The sequence below is a fragment of the Mytilus galloprovincialis genome, chromosome 11, assembly GCF_965363235.1.
Source record: "Mytilus galloprovincialis chromosome 11, xbMytGall1.hap1.1, whole genome shotgun sequence".
Lineage (NCBI taxonomy): Eukaryota > Metazoa > Mollusca > Bivalvia > Mytilida > Mytilidae > Mytilus > Mytilus galloprovincialis.
In genome coordinates, this window is record NC_134848.1 from 15242324 (window position 1) to 15255009 (window position 12686).

At 34.2% G+C, this 12686-nt stretch overlaps 2 protein-coding genes across 2 annotated transcripts in view; both read right to left on the bottom strand.

Annotated features, from left to right (window-relative positions):
* Positions 1-12686, bottom strand: part of LOC143051678 (uncharacterized) — a 174970-nt gene that overhangs the window by 144644 nt on the left and 17640 nt on the right. The window lies entirely within an intron of this gene.
* LOC143051692 (uncharacterized) lies at positions 2627-6556 on the bottom strand. The gene has a single exon (XM_076224602.1). It carries the CDS (start codon positions 5233-5235, stop codon positions 4072-4074), a length of 1164 nt encoding a protein of 387 aa, XP_076080717.1. The 5' UTR covers positions 5236-6556; the 3' UTR covers positions 2627-4071.

The following is a 12686-nucleotide window of genomic DNA, read 5'->3' on the forward strand; positions in this document are numbered from 1 at the left end:
ATAAGATATTTAAAGCAATTCTTATTGAACCCGCCAGTGAACTTTAAAATTATGTTGATCATTTTCATATCTTTCGAAACACTTCCATAACGATGACATCGTATTTCAGTAGGGGGGCCTCATTTCATCAATGATCTATAATCGACATTATTTGAAAAAACGCTCAAACTTTTGTCTTTTGAGAAAATAGACCAAAATATAAAATAATTTCTTTTACAAAACAAGTTTTAATCAAATTACATAACCGGCTCTGGTGAGCGATCTGCTTTTACGAGATCGGCGCCCATTAAATTTTGTTCATCAATGTTATATCAAAATTTAAATTTGCTTTTTGCCAAGGTCTACTTTGACACCCATTTTGACAAAAAAAGAATTCTTTTGAACAACCTGCTGGGCGATCTACTTTTACGAGGTCAAATACTCCGATAATATTTTAATCACTTAAATCCTGCTGCTAAAGTTGACATAATTAGATCGTCGTGAATAAAATGCAATTCCCACTTAGCATTCTTATTGATTCTAAAACGTTTGACGACAAACTATTAAAAAATTATAGTTGCCGTAATCGGTGACAGAAACTTTTCTATAAATACCGATTTTTATCTTATTTTCCTGAATTGGGAATTTATATTCACAAACATTTTTTTGGGGCCGCTGTCCCATTTAAAGGCCGCTAAGCGGCCCTAAACTATATAGTGGAATCATCCCTGTACCCTGTCAGGTATTATGATAAAACACATCAACACAAAGTTCTGAAGGTACCCTGTCAAGTATTATGATTAAACATATCCACCCAACTTAAGGTATCTTGACCAATATCAGGACTAAACGATTGAACACATCATGCAACACAACTTTGGGTACCTTGTCAAATATCTCGATTTACACATCAACACAATTTAAGGTACCTTGTCAAATATCAGGATTAAACACATCCACCGAACTTAAGGTACCTTGTCAAATATCAGGATTAAACACATCCACCGAACTTAAGGTACCTTGTCAAATATCAGGATTAAACACATTAAACACATCCACCGAACTTAAGGTACCTTGTCAAATATCTCGATTTACACATCAACACAACTTAAGGTACCTTGTCAAATATCAGGATTAAACACATCCACCGAACTTAAGGTACCTTGTCAAATATCAGGATTAAACACATCCACCGAACTTAAGGTACCTTGTCAAATATCAGGATTAAACACATTAAACACATCCACCGAACTTAAGGTACCTTGTCAAATATCTCGATTTACACATCAACACAACTTAAGGTACCTTGTCAAATATCAGGATTAAACACATCCACCGAACTTAAGGTACCTTGTCAAAATATCAGGATTAAACACATCCACCGAACTTAAGGTACCTTGTCAAATATCAGGATTAAACACATCCACCGAACTTAAGGTACCTTGTCAAAATATCAGGATTAAACACATCCACCGAACTTAAGGTACCTTGTCAAATATCAGGATTAAACACATCCACCGAACTTAAGGTACCTTGTCAATTATCAGGATTAAACACATCCACCGAACTTAAGGTACCTTGTCAAATATCAGGATTAAACACATCCACCGAACTTAAGGTACCTTGTCAAATATCAGGATTAAACACATCCACCAAACTTAAGGTACCTTGTCAAATATCAGGATTAAACACATCCACCGAACTTAAGGTACCTAGTCAAATATCAGGATTAAACACATCCACCGAACTTAAGGTACCTTGTCAAGAATCAGGATTAAACACATCCACCGAACTTAAGGTACCTTGTCAAGAATCACGTGTAAATAGTTATACAAGTTGAAAAGTATCGTGATAAAACACATCAACTTCTTAAAATCAATAGATACATATGTAGTACAGAGAAAAATATTGTATTGAATTTTTTTCCTAATTTTTGTTGAGCCTGCTATTAACAGCAAAAGTAGGCAAGACACTGCGGAACCTTTACAATGTTTTTATAAAGGTTAAACCGTTGGTTTAATTTCCTGTTTGAATGGTTTTACACTAGTCAGTTTAAGGTCCTTGATATAGCTTGCTGTTCGATGTGAGCCAAAGCTCTGATTTGAAGACTGTGTTGAAGACCGTACTTTGACCTATAATTAATGGTTTACTTTCACAAATTGTGTCTTGGGTGGAGAGTTATCTCATTGGCAGGCATACCACATCTTTTTATATCTATTAAATATACCATCATGACCATGTAAACTGTACATGTACATCTCATATCTTACATGTGCATCTCATATCTTATATGTACATATATACGGGAGTTAAAATGGATTTGAATACATATAATAGATCAAAGCATGACCAGTGTGAGCTGGATATGTAAAATCAAAATTTTTTAAATATGCAACAGGTAAATAATACATTTAAATTTAATACAATAGTTAAAGGTACCAGGATTATAGTTTTGTACACCAGACGCGCATTTCATATACATAAGCCAAAGACTCATCAGTGATTCTAATTTTCACAGGTCTATGTAAATTACAATGTTGATTTTGAACCCTTTATATACATGTATTGTTTAACTGACATTACTGCAAAATAAGAATAATAAAAAAATTGTTTATTATATAATATATTTATTTATTTATTAATGAAATGCACATTTACACCCCTGGGGGTTGAAGGCATATACAAACAATACAATACAATATACACAATAGAAAAATTAACATATTAAACATCATATATAAAGTGGTAAAACAGTAATATTTATTCAGGCGTTGTGTCCACTCCCCTCAGTGCAAATGACTTTTTAATGAACGGAACAGTAAGCTGCATAATATCAAATGAAGATAGATTGTAATCTATCTGTTTCAGACAAATTAAAGTATTCTGGACATATATTACTTATATCTTTTTCAAGCTGATTACGTAAAGATTTATTAATTTTACATTTTAAGAAAAAAGTGGGTTTCATCTTCAACCGCATTTATATTACAATAGTGTCACATATTGATTGAAATAAAGCATTCACAAAATATTCATATACATACAAACAACAATCAAAATCTAGCCCAAAAAATGACTTATGACAACAACAACAACAACAACAACAACAATTTGTATTTGTCAATCAATACGCCCGAGGAGCAGTACAATTACAGTTTAAATTAAAGTGTACAAATAATTGTGGTGATTTTTTTTCATTGAAATATTTGAAGTTACAATACATGACAATAAAACTAAAACTATATAAGAGAAGGGAGACAACAAATACAGTATATTTTCTCAAAGAAAATGAGTGAGTGAACACAATCAGTACCGTTGTAAAGTGAGAAGGGCTGAGGGCTTCTTTAATCTTAGTTTTTATTACTTAATTTTACTCTTCTAGTCTTTATTAAATTATCTATTAATTAAATCATTATGTTATTAACAAATGGATCTTCATTTGACATCAACCATACAAATTTAGATTGGTCATTTAAAGTTTTAAAATTAGTAAATTTAGAGGATATATCTAAAATGAAAGTTTTAACATGTTTAAGTGATGGACATTGATTGAAGAAAATGAATTTCATCCTCAACAATGTCATTATTACATAGTTTACAAAATCTTTTGTCTGGAGGTATTCCTTTATATATGTCTTCCCTTTTCTATTTCAAGTTCATGGGCACTGATTCTAAATTTGGTTAACTCGTTTAATGTTTTACAATTACTTAACAATAATTATTTTTAAGGCCAATATTTTTTTCCGACATAGTCGGTATAGTTTCGGTTTGTGCACTTTGAACTTATGGACGCTTCACTATGGCAACAGACTACGCATGCTCGAAAATCCTTTCTGTGATTGGACAATATGCTGCCTTAAAAATAATTATTGTTATGTAATTGTAAAACCTTAAACGAGTTAACCAAATTTAGAATCAGTGCCCATATCTATGAAATATGAAATACTATAAAAAAAAAATGCAAACATGACACTCATGCCGCTTAATATCACCTGTATGTGTTCTCATGTGTCAACCTTTCTCATGTGTCTGCTGACTAATAACTTGACCACATACATAACAGTAATGAGGTTTTTTCACGTGTATGTGTTCTCATGTGTGAACCGTTCTTGTGTGTCTCTGTAAATTACCAAGCTGACTAAACCCTTTACCACATAAAATACAGTTATGAGGTTTATCACCTGTATGTATTCTCATGTGAAATTTTAAGCCTACAAGCTGAGTAAACCGTTTACCACATACATCACAGTCATGAGGTTTATCGCCTGTATGGGTTCTCATGTGTTTTTGTAAATTACTATGTTCACTGAACCTTTTACCACATACATCACAGTCATGAGGTTTATCGCCTGTATGGGTTCTCATGTGTTTTTGTAAATTACAATGCACACTGAACCTTTTACCACATACATCACATTCATGAGGTTTGTCACCGGTATGTGTTCTCGTGTGTCTTCTTAAATCACCAAGCTCACTAAACTGTTTACCACATACATCACAGTTATGAGGTTTATCACCTGTATGTGTTCTCATGTGCTTCTTTAAATTACTATAATGACTGAACCCTTTGCAACATAAATCACATATATAAGGTTTATCACCTGTATGTGTTCTCATGTGATCCCGTAAATAATTTATACGACTAAACCCTTTACCACATTCCCCACAGTCATACGGTTTATCACCTGTATGTATTATCGCATGTTTCTGTAAGCTACTCTGATGATTAAACTGTTGATCACATAAATCACATGCGTGAGGTTTTTCTCCTGTATGTATTCTCATGTGAATCTGTAAACTACTCTGCTGATTAAACTGTTGATCACATAAATCACACTCATGAGGTTTTTCACCTGTATGTATTCTCTTGTGTATCTGTAAACTACCATGCTGAATAAATCTTTTACCACACAAATTGCACTCATGAGGTTTATCACCTGTATGTATTTTGATGTGTCTCTGTAAAGAAGCATATAGACTAAACCTTTTACCACATATATCACAGTCATAAGGTTTATCTCCAGAATGTATTAGCATGTGTCTAGTTAGGAAACTACCTCGGGAAAATTCTCTTCCACAAATATCACATTTGTAAGGTTTTTCATCAATATGTGTTATTATATGTTTCGTTAAGTCACTCTTTAGACTAAATTCTCTCGTACAAACCTCACATTTATGACGTAAATTATCAGTCTCTGTTCTTATGTGTCCCGGTAGAGTATCATTGATTGTGGCTAAATCCTCTACCTCGTCCATCCTATTACAATGTAATAGGCAGTATATATGTGAGTTCTTGTATTTAAAGACTAGATCTATAAAAAAAAAAATAACAAAAGTTAACTTAATATGTGCTTCTGTGACAATAAAGTGACATAACTCTAGAACAGTTAAATAGTATCGCCACCACAGTTCAAACCTTAAATTTATTAAGGGACATAACTGAAGATCGGTAAAATTAAAGCTATCTTGTACTTAATCTGAGTTTTGTGGTAATAACAATTGTCTATAAGTCTCATAACATATATGGTAAGGATGATGCAACCATACATATAATAGTATCTTTGAGAAAGAATGAAAGCGAATAATTAAACAATTAAGCTCTTCCATTTGTAATGAGGCAAAAGTCTAAAACAATATAAATAAACTCATCATATGACACCCCAATACATTGCAAATCAGGTAATCTATTTTCAAACTACATGTACCACAGAACGAACCATTTATTTTTGTGATTATCAGGGCTGAGTTATTTATTTTCCAAATCCTCCTGCTTCCCATCCCCAATTGCAAATATCAAATGGTTGTCCTCAAACTATATACAATTGTCAAATAAGTTACGAGACAACTATCCTCTAAAGTTCCAGTAACAACATATATGCATGTACATGTGATTCCTCCGGCGGGAGTTAAAAAAGTTTCTAGTAAATTAAAATTATATACACTTAAACTAAGACAGGAAAACTGACAATCCTAGTAAATTAAGGTTGAAGTTGAGCGAGGTTCAAACTCACAACTCCAGTGTCGACTACTGATTCAATAGTTACTACATTGTACTTACTACTTATAAAAAAGAAGATGTGGTATGCTTGCCAATGAGCAGATGAGACAACTATCCACAAAAGACCAAAATGACACAAACATCAACACTTATAGGTCAACATACAGCCTTCAACAATGAGCAAAGCCCATACCGCATAGTCAGCTATAAAAGGCCCGATAGGACAATGTAAAACAATTCAAGCAAGAAAACTAACGACCTCATTTATGTAAAAAAATGAACGTAAAACAAATATGTAACACATAAACAAACGACAACCACTGAATTACAGGCTCCTGACTTGGGACAGACACATACTTAAATAATGTGGCGGGGTTAAACATGTTATGGGGATCCCAACCCTCCCCCTAATTATACATGTATATAACCCCTACTTAAGACCACTTGGCCACCTAGACCCTTTGATATCTTGGATCCTTATTAATAATTTAAATATGATTTTTAACTGATAAAAAATCATGCATCTGAGACTCAATTATCAATCCGTAGCGTACACATTCAACAATTTAATATGTTCATTGTTATGTACATCCAATGGACAATGATGGACTCATGGAAATATATGTTATTTACGGTCTCAAAATACCAAATATGTCTAAACCAGTTTTTTTTCAGTTTTCGTGTCTGCATTGGTGTTATCCTTATAGTATATTCATCAATTCAGTTCGTAAAAAAATAAGATATGGCGTTGTTTATTTATAAACTTACATAACTGTTACTTTTCTCTTCAAGGGAAAAATAAGTCAGGGGAAAGAAACCAAAATTATCATGAGGAAAGCAAGACTTGCCACATTGCAAAATCGCCCCATACCGAATCGCCCTACTTTTCACCAATTTACGAAAAAGGGTTATTTTAACTTTGTATGGCTAACTCGCAATACTTATAAAAAGCAACGAATCCCACCTCGTCCCAGTTACAATGGTAATAATAATGACATCGTACGTCACAGCAAGGACTTTGTATCATGAGTAATTACTCAGTACACAATTAAGGCCTTGGTCACAGAAACACGAAAAAGGCTGGTATTTACCTCTTCGACTGAGAAGTAGTAAGAAGCATTTCTAAGGTTTTCATCAGATTAATTATAATTCTGAAGTATGGCTAATTGGTTTAATTTATTACGGTTCAAATTGGATTTTTTCAATAGTCGGCCGAGTTGGCCATGATATTCAATGGGATTAAATATACCTTTTTTGTCGGGATTAAACTCCTTTACATAAGTGAGGTGAGTTGGTAGCCCTTCAGTAATGCTTCAAGATTTTATTCTTTATCACCTTTTCACAAGATGGGCGAATTTGTAGTCTTTAATGTAGTAGGATTTTATTCTCCTTTTCAGTTAGAGGGCGAGTTGGCAGACCTTCTTTTGCCGGAATTAAACTCCTTTTTATAACTAGGGAGAGTTAGCAGGTCTTTATTTACTATGATACAGTTTAATATTTTTTGTCATCACTCAGTGGGGTGAGTTGGCAGACCCGGGCTTTATGTTCAATGCGATTAAACTCCTTTTCATACGTTGAGCTAGTATGGGTTTTTCATTGTTGAATGTCGTATGGTGGCCTATAAATTCTTACATCCACTTCATTTGATCTATGATGGAAAGTTGTCTCATTGGCAATCAATCTCTTAATTTCAAGTTATGATCAGTATTACCAACATAATATATTATGTGATTCCGTCTTTAGAGGAAGATTCGATTAACAGAATTACTATAATGACTCCTACCTGCTTACTATCTATATGTATCTCTGTGAGTCTGTTAATATGGAGAAAGATCGTTTAACAGTTACAATAATGACTCCTACCTGCCTACATGTACCTCTGTGAGTCTGTTAATTGGGAGGAAGATTTGTTTAACAGTTACAATAATGACTCCTACCTGCCTACATGTACCTCTGTGAGTCTGTTAATTGGGAGGAAGATTCGTTTAACAGTTACAATAATGACTCCTACCTACCTTCATGTACCTCTGTGAGTCTGTTAATTGAGAGAAAGATTCGTTTAACAGTTACAATAATGATTCCTACCTGCTTACTATCTATATGTATCTCTGTGAGTCTGTTAATATAGAGAAAGATCGTTTAACAGTTACAATAATGACTCCTACCTGCCTACATGTACCTCTGTGAGTCTGTTAATTGGGAGGAAGATTCGTTTAACAGTTACAATAATGACTCCTACCTGCCTACATGTACCTCTGTGAGTCTGTTAATTGAGAGAAAGATTCGTTTAACAGTTACAATAATGATTCCTACCTGCTTACTATCTATATGTATCTCTGTGAGTCTGTTAATATAGAGAAAGATCGTTTAACAGTTACAATAATGACTCCTACCTGCCTACATGTACCTCTGTGAGTCTGTTAATTGGGAGGAAGATTCGTTTAACAGTTACAATAATGACTCCTACCTGCCTACATGTACCTCTGTGAGTCTGTTAATTGGGAGGAAGATTCGTTTAACAGTTACAATCATGAATGACTCCCACCTGCCTTCTATCTATATGTACCTCTGTGATTCTGTATGTCCTATTATAATCATGCACCTATCACATTTTTTACTGAATATTGACTCAAAAACATGACACTCTAACTATGAGCTCCTCCTTCATTGAAGGAATATTCGTTTAACAATTGCAATTGACTCCTGCCTGCGGCCTATATATTGTATCTATCTGTTTGTGTATATTTAGAACATACTCACCCCTTCTCGTCCAATGAAAAGTCAGTTTTTCACTCTCTAATTTTCATAGTACATGGTTTTCCATGCACTATGAAATGCTTTACATGAATGACTTTTCATTGTCAGTTAATTATAAAAGTGAACTCTTAAAATAACTCCACTAATGAAGTGTACAATCCCCGGGGGCATTTTCACTGGGAAAAGAGCCTACTGATTAAAGATGAAGGAGCAAAGATTCAAACAAAACATTTTGAATTTTGCAAATTTTCATACATTTTATAATGGTACACATATATAGAACTAGAACACACCCGTGATATCGCGGGTCCGTGACTGAATTCAATTATATAACCATGCGTAACCCTTATTTAAGTATTGGTATTGTCATCTGATAAAGTCATGCCGATTATAAGTTGCACAGTTTTCTCTGCTTTCAAAATCTTTCTGTTTGAACCCGTCGACCTGGAACGTATCAATTATTGGTAATATTAATCATTTGGAAAACAAAAGGTCCTGGATTGATTGATTGTTGGTTGCTTTACGCCGCATTAGCTTAAAAGGCTATATTGCGGCGAAAAGGTCTGGGAATGGAGTGTTTTTTAATCAACAGCATTGTCCTGTATTAGTTATAAATAAAGTTGAATTATTTTATTTGTTGTTTTACGTCATGCCCGCTAACAAATTGAAAACTGTACCTATATGCCTTATTTAAAGTCCAGATTTTTAGAATTCGTATTGTTATTTTAGAAAGTCTTACTACAATAGGGAGTGCTTGAATTTAGTAGTGTCAACACGGTGATTATGACCCGTGAATATAGCATATTAATCCTGAAAACACCGTTTGGTGGTGCGCCTGTCAGATGCGGATCGTACAGATAAGGTAATAGGTAACAGGTGAATATACAGACACTATTGGTATCGGTATCGGACTCTACCCGGAACTTCTTAATTATTGGCAATATTAATTACGTGGAAAACAAAAGGGCCTGGAGTGGTGTAATTTTGAATCTACACCTTTGTACTATATTAGTTATATATAAAGTTGAATTCTTTGATTCGTCGTTTTAACTTGATGACGGCTGACAAATTGGACCTCGTAATTTTAGTATTATAGATATACAAAAACAATTTTTTTTTTTTGGGGGGGGGGGGTAAGGTTAAATAATATTTGTTTATAATTATATACCTGGCATTTGAGGGAATTTTTTTTCTTTCAAGAAAACAATATCATACTACTGATATTTACACGTAAAGCAAAGGATTTTTTTTTTCTTTTTCGGAGGAACACAATACATATAAAACTATCAATGAAAATTAAGCATTTAATGTTTTATGGACTTTTAACTGCTTATACAGAGAGTTTTTATTTACAAAAAAAAACTTTCAAAAAGGGGATTTACATAACATTGTGTTGCTTTCCAAAATAAAAAAATCTCAAGGTATAAAAGTATTAAATTTTACCTGAAGCAGAAGAAAAAAAATATCCATTCGGTCCTCACAAACTACATGTATGTCAGTGCTATTTCATTGCATCCATTAAAATGATGATTACCTAGTATGTTTTACATTTGGTTCATTATAAAAAGTGAACTCCTGTTAAGGTTTGAATATTACAATGGGAAAGGCTAATTTTGTCACGGGGGGGTCTCAACATGGGATTTTGGGTACAGGTGTGCAGCTGGGATTTTAAAAACACCCCCATTCATATATTGAATAATTGTGAAATCCCTACCTATACATATATTTCACAGCGAAATCATAACCCATTCATATATTTATCGTTGCACAACAAACTGAAATTTATGACCCATTGATATATCACAATCGGTCAATTACTACCTATTGATATATTTCCTCGGTAAAATTGCACCCCATTGATATATTTGACGGATCAAAAAAGGGACCCATTCCAGCGGCACATATGTATATACCTTTATATAGGAAGAGACCCCCCCCCCGTGAATTTTGTATGGTCACTCGAAAGTGTGAATATGTTTTAAATTGGTCAGACAATACTTGATCATGTTTTATGAAGATTTAAGCCCTTGGCTTCGCCTTGGGCTTAAATTTTCATAAAACATCAGAGGCGGATTTAGGGGGGGGGCCCAGGGGGCCCGGGCCCCCCCTTTTTGGGAAAAAATTTGGTTGCTTATATAGAGAATCACTGAAGCGTGACTGGAGCGGGCCCCCTCTTAGGTCAGTCAGTGGGCCCCCACTTATAAAAATTTCTGGATCCGCCACTGAACATGACCAAGTATTGTCTAACCTATAAATGTGTTATATCGCAGGCAGGTTAATGTGGGTTAATGCAGTTTAAAAATATTTAGCAATGATTTTCGGTGTTTGCATCGCAATCTAAATCTGACGTCATTTTCCCAACTATTCGACACGTGATTGGCTAGAACGTTTCGTCGACGTCAGATTTTAGCTTGTCACCAACAGCTGATCGGGCACCTTGTTATGATAGAAGTCAGTGTCTTCAGTTCGACAACAACACGATAGATGTGGGTTGCTTATATGTTGAGGTACGTTAGTTTTAAATTATTTTCGCCTTCTGCCGAAGATCTTGGATATCCATTTCATTCGCGGTTATGAATGTAGTCTGAAGAAAAAGCTGCATGTTTACTTAAAAAATGTGGTTATTTACACGTTTCGTTGTCAACATGATGTGGTCAGTCCGTTGAAACTTCCTTTGAAATAATTTTTTACGTTTACACTATCTTACTTGCTTATAAACAATCCAATCTTTATCGACTATTGACTATACAAATATAATTTCACGTCGACATTTTGCAGACTGACCATGGATCCATTCATGCCGGTCAAAGTTTAAATTTGGGAAACCATGATCAACCATGCAACGTATTAAAGGAGTAGAATTTGTTAAAATGCCCGATCAACATGCCGGCTGAGGCCCGCCACCTTTCACCTATGCTCCCCCCCAGTGCATTTTCTTTAAAGATCTATAAGGTATATTTGTACATGAATCTTAAAACTGATCGCATTTACACATGTTAAATTATTTCTTATTCCAATTTATAACATATTGTAGAAGTATTAAAAACAAAGAATTATTCAAAAAATGCATACATTACTCTGTGCATCATACCTGCTTTTAACCAGGCTCAAGCTAGCAGCCACTCGCCAGCAGCCACTTCGCTAGCAGCCAGTTTTCAGATATGTCTATAAACCCAAAAGTTGCATAAGATTCAAACGTACTTTAAATGTTTTTATCAATCATATAATCACTAATTAATCTGTTTTTATATATGAATGAGCAGCCGAAGACACTATTTAATGTTTTTTTTTCTTCAAATTAACATGTAATTTCCTGATCATTACTTTATTCGCTTTTCATATACCAAACAGCGTGCTGCGCGCAATTTTAAATAGTGTATGAAGAATAATAAATAGCTATGCACTTATTTAAATGCTGGCAAAATTGTTGTTACATGACATCGACGTTTCCATAACAAATCAATTTTGTGATATTGTAAGAAATAGCTTTCCATAGTCTCGGCATCTGTCAAGTAGTTCCTAAAAAGTATCAATAGTTTTGCATTACAAGAATAGAAAATTGCACTCGTGCTTTGCTATTTTTTTGTTAGACAAATTTGTTTTGACGAAAGATTCTACTTCTGAACAAGCGAAATGCGCTTACATTTCATTATACGAAAGGTTTATTTGTTGTACTTAATGTATGGTGTGCACGGAAAATAAAAATTAGCAATTTATAAAAGAAACCTACCTTTGGACCTATGGTGAAATTTTCCCACCTGGGCCATTTGGGCCATTGGACCTTAGACCCTTACCTATCATTTGCACCTAGTGGGTAAAAAAGTATTGGCGTAGGGAATTTTTGACAGACTTTTGAAAATTTGGGGGAGGCATGTTTGACCCTTAAGACCTAAGTTTGGACCTATGGTGAAGACAAACTATGAGTTGTCCCACCTGGACCTGTTGGCCCATT

Coding starts and splice junctions, on each gene's coding strand:
- LOC143051692 (XM_076224602.1), bottom strand. CDS start 5,235: ATGGACGAGGTAGAGGATTTAGCCACAATCAATGATACTCTACCGGGA.